The sequence below is a fragment of the Psammomys obesus genome, unplaced genomic scaffold (assembly GCF_907164565.1).
Source record: "Psammomys obesus unplaced genomic scaffold, mPsaObe1.curated_primary_1811, whole genome shotgun sequence".
Taxonomy (NCBI): domain Eukaryota; kingdom Metazoa; phylum Chordata; class Mammalia; order Rodentia; family Muridae; genus Psammomys; species Psammomys obesus.
In genome coordinates this window covers 2,934,889-2,950,894 of record NW_026594462.1, presented here as the reverse complement: position 1 = coordinate 2,950,894, position 16,006 = coordinate 2,934,889, and the positions used below count along the sequence as shown (strand labels likewise).

The 16,006-nt window shown below is 44.6% G+C and overlaps 1 protein-coding gene across 2 annotated transcripts in view; it reads right to left on the bottom strand.

Moving 5' to 3' along the window:
• Positions 1–8,727, bottom strand: part of Mboat1 (membrane bound O-acyltransferase domain containing 1) — a 103,426-nt gene extending 94,699 nt beyond the window's left edge. Inside the window, exon 1 of one of the 2 annotated variants that reach the window (XM_055619088.1) lies at positions 8,496–8,727. In XM_055619088.1, the coding sequence (XP_055475063.1) occupies positions 8,496–8,591 (96 nt within the window). In that variant the 5' untranslated portion in view covers positions 8,592–8,727. The remainder of the gene's footprint in view (positions 1–8,495) is intronic. The other variant, XM_055619087.1, reaches the window with a different exon arrangement.
• Positions 8,728–16,006: the final 7,279 nt, after the last annotated feature.

Below are 16,006 nucleotides of genomic sequence, written 5' to 3'. Positions count from 1 at the left end.
GAAGGAAGGAAGGAAGGAAGGAAGGAAGGAAGGAAGGAAGGAAGGAAAGAAAGAAAGAAAGAAAGAAAGAAAGAAAGAAAGAAAGAAAGAAAGAAAGAAAGAAAAGCGCCTCTCTCTGTAGTCTCGGTGCCTGGGCTGAAAACAGCTCCTTTCCAGAATATTCTGCTTGCCCCACCTGGCCCTCCTCCTATAGCATTCCTTCTAGTGCGGTGGGTGGGGGGTACCCAGCAGTTCTGAGACCTCAAGGTCTAAGAAGTGGCGTGCACACACACTGAAGGCTTGTCAGCCAAGAGCACAGTCTAACAAGCAGCTCCAGGTCCTCCCGGAAAGCGCAGACCACATTGGTTTCTGCACCTCACTCTAGGCCAAGGTGTACTTGGCCATTGAGCACCTGGGGCACTCGATGAATAACTTTTAAAATGAGCCTTTCCTTGTTGGGCAGGGCAGAAAACACTGAATGACAGACACATGCCCAAGCCATGAGGGAAGTGGCACAGTAATAAGAAAGAGGGTGTCTGAAGCGTCAAAAGGGTGGTAGGACAGAGACGTGGCTCATCCCTGGGTTCAAGCCCCAGCACAGGAAACAAAATACTGACTTTATTTTGTAAGTTGGAACTTTCAAGGGAAATGATGCTTGGTGCTTTATTGATGCTGTTTTATGTAAATTACCAAAAAAAAAAAAAATCAGCAGCAGCAGTATTACCCGTTTGCTGTGAATGCCAATAAAATGTAAACCAGGGGCTAGATTATAATTTCTGTAGTTGTTGTTTTGGTTTGGAGTTTTTTGTTTGTTTATTTGTTTGTTTGAGATGAAGGCGGGGTCTCTCTACATAGCCCTGGCTGTCCTGGAACTCGTTAGGTAAACCAGGCTGGCCTCGAATTCACAGAGACCCACTGCCTGCGTCTCTGCCTTCCAAGCGCTGAGATTAAAAGGCATGTGACACCACGCTCCTATAATTTTCATTTTAGAAATCCAAATGTATAAATGCATGAACGCAACAATTTATACAGGGTGATGACCTCTGTTTTATTCCTTTGTCTAGTCAGGAGACTATATTTTCATTCAAACTTAACCTCTTTTTTTTCAAACTCTAAGATGCTGTGTCCAGCTAGACAATCCTCAGGTAATGTGCATTATTAAAATACAATAATCACAACAGTCACAAAAAAGAAGAACCATGGGGGGGGGGGGGAAAGAGCTCTCCCAGGCCTTAGGGGTTGGGGAGAACCGGGTCGGAGGGTAGACAGGAAGGCACATGCTACACACACTAGGAATAACGTTGTCAGAGGAGGAAGTGTGTGTGCAAAGGCAGGAGGCTCTGAAGACACTGGAGGGCCAGGTTATCAACCATCCGTTGTCTCAATAAGATGGCTCAATGTGGCATGGGACACCACATGGTGAGGACACAGAGCCTTCAGACTCAGAGCTGTTAGCCACAGCGCTGGGTTCAAACCCTGCCCCTCCCCTTTCTTCCTGAGGAACTATAGACAAGCCCCGCAAATCCTGGAAGTGTGTTCCTTGATTTGAAATATGGGGAATGCCTCTGAAGTGTGTGTGTGTGTGTGTGTATACCCCTCCAACAGTATATAATATATATATAAAGCTTATACCTATGTGGCCCTAACACAGCTCTGTGATGTTCTCTAGCTATTCCCAAAGTCCACCTTCTGCCTCCTCATTGTCATCTCTTCAGAGGCACAAAGGGACTTTCCACCAGAGTCATATACTGCTCTAAGAAAGACTGCCACCTCACAGGTAGGTCACTGGATTCTGGGGTTTCGGGGAGACACCTGCACCTCCCAAGACCCTAACCTCAGACGCTGCTTCTCAACTTTCACCACCACCCTCCTGACTTCCGCCTCCATGACTCATCTTCCCACCAGCCTCCTCCCACCCACTGCTAACCCCACTTTGCTCCCATTTTACTAAAATTGCAAAGCATGTCGAGAGAAAGGGGTCAGTGCTTTTCCAGAACACCCACACACACACACACACACACACACACACACACGCACGCACGCACACACGCATAACCGCCTGGGATCATTTTTCTTCTGGCACTCAGCAAAGGCTCTCCTTGCAGACTCCTCCCACTGCTAGCATTCAATGAGATAATGCATGCAGGAAGGGCTGGCACAGAAGACCATATCCTCCTTTGATCTTTCTTTCTGCTGCCAAAAACCTTCCACAGTCCAGAGATCTTCTCCATCTCAAAGCCGCAAATACACGTGAGCAGCTTCAACCGTGAGGGCAGTCCATCAGCATCCCGGTACTTCTGGCTTGTGCAGAATACTTGATTTTTTATTTTTTTATTTTTTACCCTGTCCCCTATATCTATACTCTGCCTTACATGGAAGCCCAGAAATCCTCCATTCAAGACTCTCAGCCCCCATCTCAAACTTGCTCTGCACCTAATCCTCCACCATCCGTATCTCCCTTTACACTGTTACAACGTTTGCCTACTTGTCAGCATCCTTCAACACCTGTGCTTAACTTTGCAAAAGCCTTCTCTGAGAACTTCATCTGTTCCATGTTGCTCCTGGAAGGAGCTGCTGAAAGAGATACAAAGGTGTGATTCGCCCTCTACAAGTTGGATGGCCAGAGGAAACGGCTCAGTCAGTGAAGCACATCCTTACAATCATTTGATTCCCAGCACCCAGGTCAAAATTCTTTAAGTGGTGACACATTTCTAAGTGCCGTCCTGGTGATGCAGAGACAGGAGGGTGCCCAGGCGGGCGGGTCAGCTGGCCTCGCCGATTTGGTGAGCTCTAGGCCTGTGGAAGGCCCTGTCTCAAAGGAGGTGGATGATGACCCTGAGAATGACACTGGAGGCTGTGGCCTGGTCTCCACAGACATGTCTGTGCCCCCACACACAGAGTAAACAACTAAAAACGTAATTTCCCGTGAGTTGATTCTATGCCCACTGAACTGATGTCTTTCTCCAGCTCCCCTGTTTTGATTTAGATGTGTAATATCTCCCTACAGGCTCCTATGACTGAATGCTTGGTCCTCAGCAGGTGACACTGGTTGGAAGTCTTGGTGGGGTGAGGTTTCACTAGAGAAAATGGGATGCTGAAGATCTGGCATCCTTTCTTTACGTCTCTCTCTGCTTTTCCAATCCCTGTGGATGTGAAGAAGCAACACAGAGCCTCCACAGAGCCTCTCCCACCATCTGCCTTCTCTGCCTTGATGGACCCAATACTTCCCCTGAGGCTTTCCCATCACCGTGCTTTTCTCGCCACGATGGACCATACCTTCACATTAGGGGCCAAAACATGTCCTTCCTATCATATGTTGCTTCTTTTCAGGCATTTAGTCACAGAGATGAGAAAAGTAACTAACATACCCCCTTAAGGATTTCTCTAAACTTTCCCCCATCCTCAGGGCCCTTGCTCCACCCTGCATCCTTGCCTCTTTCCTGTGTCATTGATAATATGACCATCTCTTTATACTTTAAACCCTTCAGTGTCTTCCCTTGGATTCCTTCTATAAACCAGATGGACTTGGAAGTCTCGGGAACCCTCCTGCCTTTTCCTCTAAGTGCTAAAATTACAGATGTGAGCCCCCACACCCGGCTTAGATGGGCCATTGCTAACAAGTTCTGAGGAGGACTGTGTTAGTCCAGGTGGCACACAGGAAGTGCATCCTGATTCACCCACAGTGAACTTTAGGATCAGCATCACGTTACCCAGGCTTGAGTCACTGGCTCCCACGACTCTGGAAACCCTTGGAACACAACAGAAACTTGACACTTGTGGTCTGTGGTCTACCTACATTAGTTTCCTCCTGTAACCCAGTCGTTTTTGACATCCAACAACGACAGGAGTATTAGCTGGGAAGAGCTTTAACTTTGCAGAAAGGACTGAAGCCGAAGAAGAAAGAAGGTGGGAATGAGAAGAAGGATGGAGAGGAGGGGAACTTGGGATGGGAAGGCTCTCTTAGCTGATGCTGGTCCTGATGGGTGTTCACTCCCATACTGAGCTGAGGTGAGCTAGAACAAGCCCGGGTCACAGTCTGAAGTTAATAGCTGCGTTAGGATGAGGTCACTTCTTCCAAAAGGTCAGCCTCTTGTCCCCTTTAAAAACAAGTTTCATGGGTTGGGACCGTCTCTTTGGTAAAGATGTGCCCTAGAGATTTCAAGGCCCTGGTTTCAATCCCTGGGACCAAGAATCACAAAATTAAAATACTGTTCTCTGTATGGAACTTTAATAATTGGCAATACTGGCATCTACTGTTATGAACAACAGACATCCAAAATCCCCTGGAAAGAGGGACAAAATCTGAAACCACGGAAAAGCTGGAGTTTGAAATCAAGTCCAGAAACCCAGCAAGGTCACCATGTAAAGTGACTTTCACCCAGTGTCTTGTTTGTACACAGTAAATCTTACAGGCATCAAATGTGTCCCGGGCCCTTCCCTTCCTGCTCCCCCGAGGTGCCAGCTACACACTCTGTAATGTACACTGCCTGTGTCCGTGTGTGGGCCTCTCCTCTGTGGGTGCAGAGACTCTTCTAGGATGGGGACATTGACTTCACTTCACCGCACAGCAAGTACCTGGTACTGACATGATTAAATAAATATTTAATGGTTTAACAATGGCAGTGGAATGTGGGCCGAGATTTTAATGCAGGGCAAGACTTAGATAAGAACAGGACCCGAGGCTGGATTTTCCAAGCATAGCCAAGGACTTCAACCAGGTGACCGAAACCTGAAGTCACAGACCTCAGGGTAAGAACTTTCTGCTGTGTCACCATCAGCCTAGTGTGCCAGGTCTCCAAGGCTGGTCTTTATGAATGCTTGAAAAAAAAAAAAAAAGATTTTTTTTTTTTAATGTCTATCAGTGTTTTGCCAGTATGTATGTATGTATGTGTAGCATATGTGTGCCCGGTGCCCTCAGAGGTCAAAAGAAAAGGTCAGATTCCCATGGCACTGGAGTTACAGATGGTTGTGAGCCACCACACGGGTGCTAGAACCGAACACAGGTCCTCTGCTAAAGTAGCAAGCACTCCTAACCACTGAGCCATCTCTCCATTTCCATGAGTCCTCCTTTAATCCAGATCATAGGCCTATGTTAAACTCTTAAACCCTGGCTGTTTTATCCTCAGCATCATTTCCTGGATTCAAATTCTAGTCTCTCTGTTTTACCAGCAGATGATAAACTAAGAGAATGTGATCTGAGGAAGGAAGGAAGGAAGGAAGGAAGGAAGGAAGGAAGGAAGGAAGGAAAGAAGGAAGGAAGGAAGGAAAAAAATAACCGTGTACATGACTTAAGGCTGAATTGACCCTTGATAAAAACATGTAAATCTTGGGGATACTGTTAGGCACTGATGTCTTGATCCCCCAGAATTCACCACAACCACCACATTGGAAGTCCCTCAAAATCTGAAACACACACACACAATATATATATTATATATATATAATATGTAATAACATATATATATAATATACATAATAATATATATATTAGCATTGTTCCCAAGCTACACACAACACAAATAATGCCAGATCCCACTCAGGTGGTTGAGTCTGCCTTGCATTTAAGGAGGCTGCAGTTCATTTAAAAGCTCATCATGGAAGGCTGGAGAAATGGCTCAGTGGTTAAGAGGACCCATTTTCAATTCTCAGCACACACACACAGTGGCTCCCAGAAAAAAAGAAAAAAAAAAAAGTCCCCAGGGGAAAAAGCAATAGACTTCCATCATAGACATAACTGCACACAGCGTTCCTATTTCCAGTTGCCCAGGAGAGCAGGTACCCAGGCAGGCGCATCGGTGGGCAGCAATAAAGTGTTCCTCTCACAAGCCAGAGCACAGAGAATGGTACCGTGTTTTTCAGATGATAAGCTTTCGGAAAGATCCATTTTCTTTTGATGTATGCATGTGTGTCTGTATGCGGACACATGCAGTTGCATGCCTTCGGGTGGCATGGAGAAGAGGGCACGGAATCCTCTGGAGCTGAAGTTAGTGCGCTGCCTGATATGAGTGAAGGAAACCAAATTCAGGTTCTCTGGAAGAGCAGCAAGCACAGGCAACCTCTCAGCCATCTCTCCAACCCCGACAACAAATCCCTTGATGCAAGGAAACCCAGACACTGAAGACACAGAAATTCAATTTCTTAGAAATGATAAACAGGAATATGAAATCTTAAGACACCGGGAAAAGGCTTCAAAGGCGAACCTACTGCCAGTTTGGCCCCCGCATCATACTATTTATGGCTTGGGATTTTTCCCCAGGCTGAAAACAAGTGATTTGGGGCGTCATATGATTAGCACTTCTTCCACCACGTTGCTCAAGCTGACCCTGCTGGTCGGGCTGACCCAGGATCTAGCTCAGTGATGCCAAGTGTTCTTCTGAATTTCCACTCATCCAGTGAGGATCTGAGTTGGTTTGTGGAGTGAACTAAAATCAGTCACATCTGTAATGTTCTCTTCTTCCTTTTCATAAATTAAAAACAGGGTTGATTTGTGGGGTGGGGGGTGCTGGATAGGTGGCTCAGAGGTTAAAAGCAAAGACAGCTCTTTCAAAGGACCCTGTTCAGTTCCCAGAAGTCACACCCAGCAGCTCCTAATTGCTTGTAACTCTAGCTCCAGGGGATCCAAGTCCCTCTTCTGACCTCGGTGGGCACCGGCACTCAAGCACACATATCCACACATGGGCGCAGGAACGTGCACACACACACAATTTAAACTAATAAAAGACAAAACCCGGGTAACTTTTACAAAAATTCTGGAGCTTGGGGATGGAGATGAATGCAACTAGAAGCTTAACAACACACTAGCACCTCCTCTCTCGACTTGCCTCGGTCCTTCCTCAGTCCACTTCTTTCTGTGCAAAGGGAAGGTGAGAAAGCCTTCTCTGTAAAATAGATCGTTGTATTATTTTCTATTATTGTAAAATAGAAAGTGCCATTACATAGGTTCTGGTAGGAATTAGAGAGGTCGATGTAGAATGAACTCATCCTATGGAAATTCAGCAATCCGAGAGAAAGAATTTGTTCTTGTGGCTGCCCCTGCCTGGGTCCCTTGGACTCCTGATCTTTACTACATAGTGAAGAGTAACTGACTTAACATCTGACACTTCTACCAAGTTCCTGATTCTTGAGGTTTTGCAACTGATGAGAAGGCAACGGGCAGAACCTAAGAGTTAGAATGAGCTTGTCTCTGTGAGGAAAGCAAACAGGCAGGTCCAACTTCCTCATTGTCAGAGGAATGCAAATGGAAGGGACAGCAGTTAGCTCTAGTAAGGAGAGAGGGAAGGAGGGAGGAAGCGAGGAAGGGAGGGAGGGAACAGCTCTAGGATGGGAAATTTTTGTTTTCTTTTGCATTTTGAGCCACGGTTTTTCTATGTAGCCCAGGCTGACCTGGTACTGTCCACATGGCCTAGGCTGGCCTCCAACTTGAAGCAATCTTCCTGCCTGTCTCCCAAGTATTGGAAATACTAGCATGCACCACAACACCCAGCAAAAGAAGCAAAAATAAACTGGGCAAACTAGCAGAAACAAAATAGTAAGGAGGGCAGCAGAACTCCTTTCAACCTGTCCTGCCTGATTCCATTTAAATCAACAGGCATCTTACACAGGGGACTTGACCTGAGGCACCAGAAGGAAGAAAGCAAGACTACACCTCAAGAAGAGTCTAATCCTCAGTACTGGGGCCAGCACCAGACCCCTCCTGGATACTCCAAGCTCTACCGCTGAGCTGCACCCCACCCCCAGCTGTCTTTTGCAAGGCTTCTGACCAGCTTACCATTGCCAGTTCTACCTGTAAGGCAGCAGGCAGTTGCTGAACAGTTCTAAAGACTTCCCCAGAGGCACCCCTCTCCTTCCAAGAACCCGCCCTACTCGTCAGCTTCGCACAGCAAGGATGAATGAGGAATGAGTAACAAAGGCCCTCTTGGTCTGAGAAGCATCTCAACACTGCGACAGGAGGGTTGCCACAAGTTCTAGCCCAGCCTAGGCAAAATAGAGGTTTCGGTGTCAAGTACAAGGCCGTCTAGGCTACATGGCCAGATGCTGCCTCAACCAACAAAACAAAACAAAACAAAAAAGTCACCACCACATACTATACCGTATACTGTATACACACCTGGTTAGTTAGGCTTTTTACTTCTTGGTTGTGTTTATTTTTGTTTCGGGTTTGAGGAGCCTCCCTCAGTTACCTAGACAGAGTAAACTGGACCTCGCAGCAATTTTCCTGCCCCGGGCTCTGAGGATCCACCACACCCAGATTAATCAGATTTATTCTTAGAGTAGGATCGCCTAAGTTTAAACATCAGAAAGACTTAACTACAACGGTGGGAAGATGCTGGATTCATGAATGGCACCACTAAAGAATTTGATTACAGACCAAAACTTGTGTTCAGTCTAACTTGCTAGTTTAAGTGAAGAGATAGCTTTCACACATAAAAACAGCCGTAAACCAAGCCGTGGGCGGGGACCCGGGCGCACCCCTCTCCCTAGAGCGAGGGCCGGGGTCGCGGGTGGGACGCTGTTACCTGATCTAGCGGGATGCCAAGGAGCTGGCTGAGCGGGTGCAGGCAGGTGGAGCCCGTGGTGCGGTAGGAGAGGCTGGCGGGCGGCTGCGCTGCCATCCTGCATCTTCGGGGTGCTCTGTCGCCCGGACGCTGCACGCTGGCCACCTCGAAGGCTCGCGAGGACCGAGCGGGAACCGGGCACCGACTCCAGGGCGCGGACCTGGCGCTGCGGGGGCCCCCGCGCCTAGGAGGCTGGGCCCCGGCGCTCTGCTTCCCGCTCCCCGCCGCCCGCCGCCCATTGGCTGACAGCCGGAGACGCCCCGGAGGAGGAGCCGAGCAGAGCCTGGAGCGGATCCCCAGGAGCCCGGCCCCGGGGTGGCAGGAGACGCCCAGCCAGGTCTCCAGCTCTCCGGCCTTCCCGGAGGGCGCAGTGGCCCAATCTGAATTCCTCCGAAGTCCTCTAACCCTCTTCCCAGGCAGCTGAGGTGCCCTGCGCTCTCCTTTCAGGCCCTGCTCCTGCTGCTACTCCGGAAGCCAGAAGAGATCTTCGAGCTAGCTAACACTCTGATTCTGCTCACTTTTTATGATTTATTTGTTATTTATAAGCAGGATCCTCTGTAGCCCAAACTGGCCCTGAATTCCCAAATACTAGAATTACAGGTGTGCGCCAAATTCCTCCTCCTCTCCCTCCTCTCCTTCTCCTTCTCCTCTCTGTCTCTCTCTCTCTCTCTCTCTGTGTGTGTGTGTGTGTGTGTGTCCTTTCCTTCTTTGTCTTTCGCTGTCTCTGTGACCCTGTGTGTCATTGTTGTTTTTTGTTGTTGTTGTTGTTGTTTATCATTGTTGTTTATTTATTTGTGTTTTGAACTCTGGGACCTCCTGTCTGAACCTCCCTAGTGAGGGATAACAGGTTACACTCTCACACACACACACAATGTTTATTTTACTTTACATGTATGTGTGTCCTTTACTTTACATGTATGTGAATGCCTCTAGAGGCCGGAAGAGACCATGGAGTTACAGGTGATTGTGAGCCGCCACGTGGGTGCTGGAACCTGAACTCAGGTCCTCTGCAACAGGAGCAATTGCTCTTAGGTCCTGAGCCATCATCTCTCTAGCACCCAAGGCTCATCTTTCCTTACCTTCTCTGGTCAAGCCACACCTTTTTAAAGATGCTTTATTTTATTTTATTTTATTTTATTTTATTTTATTTTATTAATTTGGTGTGTGTGTGTGCGCACGCAAGCCTGTGTCTGTGTGCCTGTGTGTGTGCGCGTTCACACATGCAAGCATGTGAGCCTCCACAGGAGGCTCGAAGAGTCCGAGCTGGAGCTGCAGGCAGAGGTGAGCAGTTCATCATGGGTCCTGGGAACTGAAATCCAGTCCTCTGGAGGAGCTGGAAACACTCTTAACCACTTTTAACCAGTGGACCCTGCTGTCAGCCCCTGCAGCCCTTTGCTTAGACCATGGAGTGACTGGGAAGTTGGGGCCTTCCTGTAGAGTACTTGAAGTAGCTGCTCATAAAGTCTGTCTCAGAGAGGAGAAGATCCACACTGAGTCGAAAGCTATTGCTCAGCATCTTTACAAGGTGGTGGTGATGCCAAACTGGAGATATTGCCATGGGCCCATGAGCCCATGGGATCTGTACTGTACTATTCGTGCAACATGCAGCCAATGAGAGGCCACAGAGTAAAGCCGTGTTTTGTCCTATGGGGAGAGTGCACAGAATACTGGGATACAGACACAAGAAGAATGACCCATCTGTGATGAACTGCTGAGCTCCCACTTCCCTCCCTCCAGGGTCCATGGGCCAGCTCCAGGGTTATGGCATCTCTGCTCCATTTAGGAAATTTCAGTGGCCCCCATCACCTATGAGCAGTCATCATAGGGATCTTCTGGCACCCTGGAGGAAGCCTTGAAACTTGAGTCTTCCATGGACAGTTCCAAACCTACTTCCTGCCGTTGGCCTAGGAAAACCCAGCCTCCAAGTAGTGGTCTGTGACCATCCAGACCAGCAATGAAGACAATGGAAGACTGTTGTTTTCCGAAGAACCGCAGAATTGTAGAGTTTCATTGCTGATAGCTCCTTTCTCCGCCTAATATGAGAGTAAAATGTGAAAATAAAGAAACATCATAAGTCTTTCATGATGACACACACCTGTAGTCCCTAGAATTTGGAAGGCAGAGGCTACAGGATCATTTGAGCCTGCAGCTGGGGACAGTCCTGAACAATATCCTGACACTCCATTTTTTCTAAAATATTGTGACCATCCTTTCCAGGAAACATTAAATGTTAGCTGGTGAAGACACTGGGCTGATGTATAGAAAGAAAAAATAAAATAAGCTTGTGCAGGCCCACGTTCAAGCATCTGGAAGGCTCCAGTCAAGCAAGGATTGGGGTGGGGGGAATAGCCAACCAGAGATGCAGTCAGTGACTTCGGGTAGATTTTTATGAATGTGAACTCGGGTTTTAAACGCAATGGATAGGCCATTAAATAGTGATGACAACTTTCTCCCAGAAACATAGGCTTCATTGTTGGTATTTAGAAATATCATCCCTGGAAAGCTACAGCCTCTTGTTTTAAACAAAATCTCAATCGCTTGACTTTGCCAATAAAGACTCAGGAACCAGATGCTGGGGTAAGAGCCTGCTAGCTCAGAGAGGCAGAGAAAGCACCCAGCTGAACCTTCCTATCAGCTGACATTCCAAAAGGAATGCTCCTTCCTCACACTGCCTCAAAAATCCCAGACTGAATGTCCCTCCCTTCCACTTTCTGTGCCTCTCCATTCTCCTGACTTCCTGTTGGTCACCAGGATTTTTTTCTTAATAATCCTATGTTCACGTCCAGTCAACTGTTGCTTGCCCTGCCTCTTGACCTACAGTCGACTTTATTTAATCCTGTTTACAATATCCAAGCAGAAACCTCCTGGATTAAAAATGTGTGCTAGGGCTGAGCCATACTGCAACTAGAAACAGGTTTGTTTTTTTTTTCCAGCAAACAACACAATCTAAGGGTTCATAGTGCGATCAAATATCCTTCAACATTTCCCCCTTTTTGTCTAAATAAAAAGGAAAGAGTTTAACTCTAAACTATTCACAATAATGAAGCTATTTCTGCCAAGTCTTTCACAATGCCAGCTTGGTTGTGTTTGGCTGTCTTGGAAGTAAGTATTTTTTAGTTCAAAGCTCTGTAAAAATGTTTGTGTCGGTCTCATATGAACTGAGCAATTTTAATGTCCCAAGCAGTTTGTAGTCTAAAGCTGATGTTTGGGTGGTGTTTGTCAGCTTAGTGGCAATGGTGGCCAGGCAGAACACAACAATCAACCCAAAGGTGTCCGCTGTTTGTGCAGAACCTGACAGCAAAGAAGCACGGGGCAGTTTCACCCAGTGGTTAGTGTGGGTCCCACCCTCTTCTTAGAGACCTCAAGGTTGCTGTTAGGAATGGTAGAAAATGTAAACATTTTAAGCACCATATTCAGCAGATGTCTGAATGGTCTGAGAACCACAATCTACATACATCCCATGTGCACAAACTTTGTTCCTTGTTAACTGCTTCAGAATCAAACCTGAAAACACATCCAGGAAACTAAAGGAAGCTCATTTCTAGAATTAGTACTCTGTATGACTACTCGGATCACTTCAGAAAGTTTATTTATATAACAATTTTACAGATTTTGAGATAATATTTATACCTTAAGAAAAGTTTTATAGAGTCAAATGAAAACCAAAGATTATGAGATCAGTAGCAATAGAATAATCCCTCATTTTTTGTTTTCCTCTGTCTCATACCAGGTGGCTCTTCTGATATGAGACAGAGATTTTGGATTTTTCTTTAACAAGCACTCATGGGTTTAGAGAAGAGAGCCACACCCCAGCCCAACGCCAGCTTTAATTTTTGCTTGAATTGGGACCACATAAAGACCATTTGCTGCTTATGTTTGTAGAGGGCAGCAGAGACGGGTGGAAAAACAGTCTTGGGACATTTTATCTTGATGATCCATCCCTTTTCTTCAGGTGTTTCATTTGTCCAGTGATCACCGGATTCCTTACTTAGATGCTTTTATTCTCCTGGAAAGATAAAAGCAAAACCCTGCTCAAACACTATCTCTGGGTGGTGATGGAGCAGGGAGGAGCTCCTTTTTAGCAGTTTATATCTTTCCTAAGGCAAAATGTTTTTTGGCAACAGAAAAAGTACTATCTTTCAACTGATTTTTTTTTAATTTCTTTAGAAATTTTGAAACTAAATATGCCTTAATATATGTGGATCAGTATACCTATACTCCCCTTTCTCCTTAAATATAAATTCAAAGTTTAAGTGTATTCATTTTTAGATCACAAAGGACATTCACTTTGGATTTCAGCCTGCCTTTTGCAAGCGTCTTTCTTTTAAATTGAAAGCACTGTAATTCTTATGTTCCTACGTCTTATGTGCCTCTGCTTCCCAAGTGCTGAGACTAAAGGCATGTGCCTCCTGAATGCTGGGATTAAAGGTGCCTGGCTATGGATTCCTTGTAATGCTTAGTCTCAGAGGGTTGTCCTGGCTTAATTTAGTTCTCCCTTTGTGTCTATTTTTCAATGTGAGGGGTAAACGTTCATTTTTTTTTGAATGTGTATTCTAACATTCTTGCTTATTTATTCTGAATTTGTTCCCCTGAAATTTTTAATATTTTAGTCTTAATTAAACATGATGCCAATTTGTCCATTATCTCATTATTTTCTGTTTGTCTAACCTGTATGAGCTACATAAAATTTGATGTCTTTGCTAAGTTTTGCTAGATTTTGCCATTTCCATTCATGCCTCCCATAACCATTTATCTGCCAGTTAGTTTTTCCATTTTGATGACTATACCATTGCACACTCATCATGAATTGGAGAAAACAGAGATTTTCCTTTCACTTCCTTAGTTGTTTGTCTAGTGCGATGCTGAATCTGTGGTTCCTTCCTCAGAATTGGCCATTCCATTCCCCTCGTCTATAGGCTTCTGCTTTCCTTAGTTTTGTTTCCATCAGTGGTTGATGAACCATCAGGAATCCATGCATTAGGCACCTGTTGTGACCATTCCGTTGGTTCCCCACAGTTCAATAGGTGCCTCTTGTGGTGGAGGAGTGAGCAGCTTAGGGATGGGAATTATAGGCAACTGAGCTGTTTCCTCAGTTTGAGAAGGCACAGACCCCTTTGCTACCACATCCTGATCAGTAAGGAATTCAGACAGGTACAAGTTCCATTGTAATACCTTTCCTTCCATGGCGAAGCCTGCAAAGGACCCTGCCTTCAAACAGATTCAATCCATCCTTTAAAGGGTCCCCCTTATGACCATAGGATGTTTGGCAATGACTAAGTATAAGGTTCTCAATGCCTCATAAAATATCCAGATCGGTTTTCTCAAAGAGAATATTTATTCTCCGTACATGGAAAGTATTTGCAATAGAAGCCAGCAGGCAAACGTTGGTGAACTCCTTTTTGCTCCCCAGTTGCCAATTCACCAATAATTATGATATCCATAATTAAGGTATCATCTGATTTAATATTGGTTTAGAGTTGCAAGCGTGGAGATGAGCTTATTGGCAGTTGTAAAAAGCTGTTTTCTGTTCCAGTCCCCATTGGAAATTAGCTGACTTCTTAGTAACCCTGTAGAAGGTTTTTATAATAATTTGTAAATACAGTATATGATTTCTCTAGTGTGCAAACATAACAATTAGGAGCTGTACCTGAGTTTTGTCCATGCATGGTGGAATTAAAGCCATGCAGCACCACCACCTTGTTCACTGTAACTGTAGAATTCAGAAAACAACTAATTTATAGAGATCCACCTGTCTCTGCTGGGATTAAAGGAATGGGCTACCACCACCCCGCTCAAATATTTTATCTTGGCTCCAAATCACACCAACCCTTAGAGATTTGGAAAACAAGTTTGAACTGAAGCAACCCTTTGATTTATTTAAGACATTTTAAATATCTTAGCCGTGCTTTAATACGAAACAATAAAAATATCCTTTTTATTTAAGAGGAAAACTCAAAAGCTGATGTCCAAGCACGCAGCACTCTTCAGCCTAATATTCTAACATGGAATTATGACAGGTGGTTTAAGGACACCCATTTTTCATTTCATGCCAGTAAGACAAGTGTGCCTGTGGTAAATTACCCATTCAAAAATACTATTAGATTTTTATTTTTCCTTTTATGACCGATCAAACAAAAGTCATTTGTTAGTGTTTAGAAGTTAGTTTGGACTGGATGAACAAGATGTCTGATGAACTGTCACCTCTCCTTTTTCAGGAGATCTCTCCTGTTTGAATCTAATCTTCATCAATTTACAGCTTTTCTTCTCCTGTGGAAATAAAGGCAAAACCTCTTCCCCGAAGTAACATATTCTGAGGTCAACACATCTTTAAAATATACAGGCTGATTTGATTCAGTAATTTTTCTACTCTCCGACGTTTCTCCAGAGTTGTTGTTCCTCTCTCATTAGCGTTTAATTTTTTGAAGTTAATAAAGTGCTATGTAATTTACCTCTGGGGTTGTTATTACCCCGTTTTGTTTATTAAGCACATCTTTTAAAGCGTGATTAGATCGTACTGTAACTGCTTGTTCTGTAGGACTGTGTGGTATACCTGTAATCTAATGTTGTAATCTGCAAAAAAAACAAAAACAAAAACAAAAAAAACCCAACCTTTCATTTTACTAGAGACATGCCGAAGCCTCGTTAGTTTTAATTTGCACAGGTGTCCCCATAATAGCCATAACTTTCGATAAATGTGTAATCACAGAATCAGCCTTTTCAAACCTTAAAGCAGCTGCCCACTGAAATCCTGGATATGTGTCTATGGCATGATGCACATACTTTAATTCTCCAAAGTCTGCAAAATGAAACATATCCATTTGCCAAATTTCATTTCTTTGGGGAACTTTTGGGTTACTTTCTGCAGGTAATAAAGTTTTTTTTTTTATACAAAGAACAAATGGGACATCTTGCCTCATAATTGCCTTGGCTTGTTGATAGAAATTTTTTTCTTCAAACATTCGCTGTTAACATAATGATTCTTACGAAACTCTGAAGCTACTAGCACATTTTCTATTAATAGATGATAAATATCAATTTCATCACTACCTTGTGCTGGAGGGATTTGCAGACCTGTATGGGATCTGATATTTGTAATATACAATGTATGATTTCTATTTCTGATTACATTTGTAATTAAATAAGTAGAAAAGTTAATTCTAAATCATCCAGAATTTGTAAGTTCAGCAGTTCCAGTATGTAGAGCAACCCTTTCTGCATTCTGAAAGCTGGTAACTATTAAGAAATTTAGGAAGATCCAGTAATACCATAAGAATGGCATGCTACTCTGCTTTTTTGAACTGAATCATAGGCGCTCTGAGCCACTTTACTTATTTTCCCTGACTTATAACCTATGTTTCCTAATATATTTATATCAGTATATGTATACGTATGGGCTCCAGAACTTGGTATCTCTTTTACTATATGAGGGAGAATCCAGTTAATTCTTTTTATAAACTGAAGTTTCTTGTCTT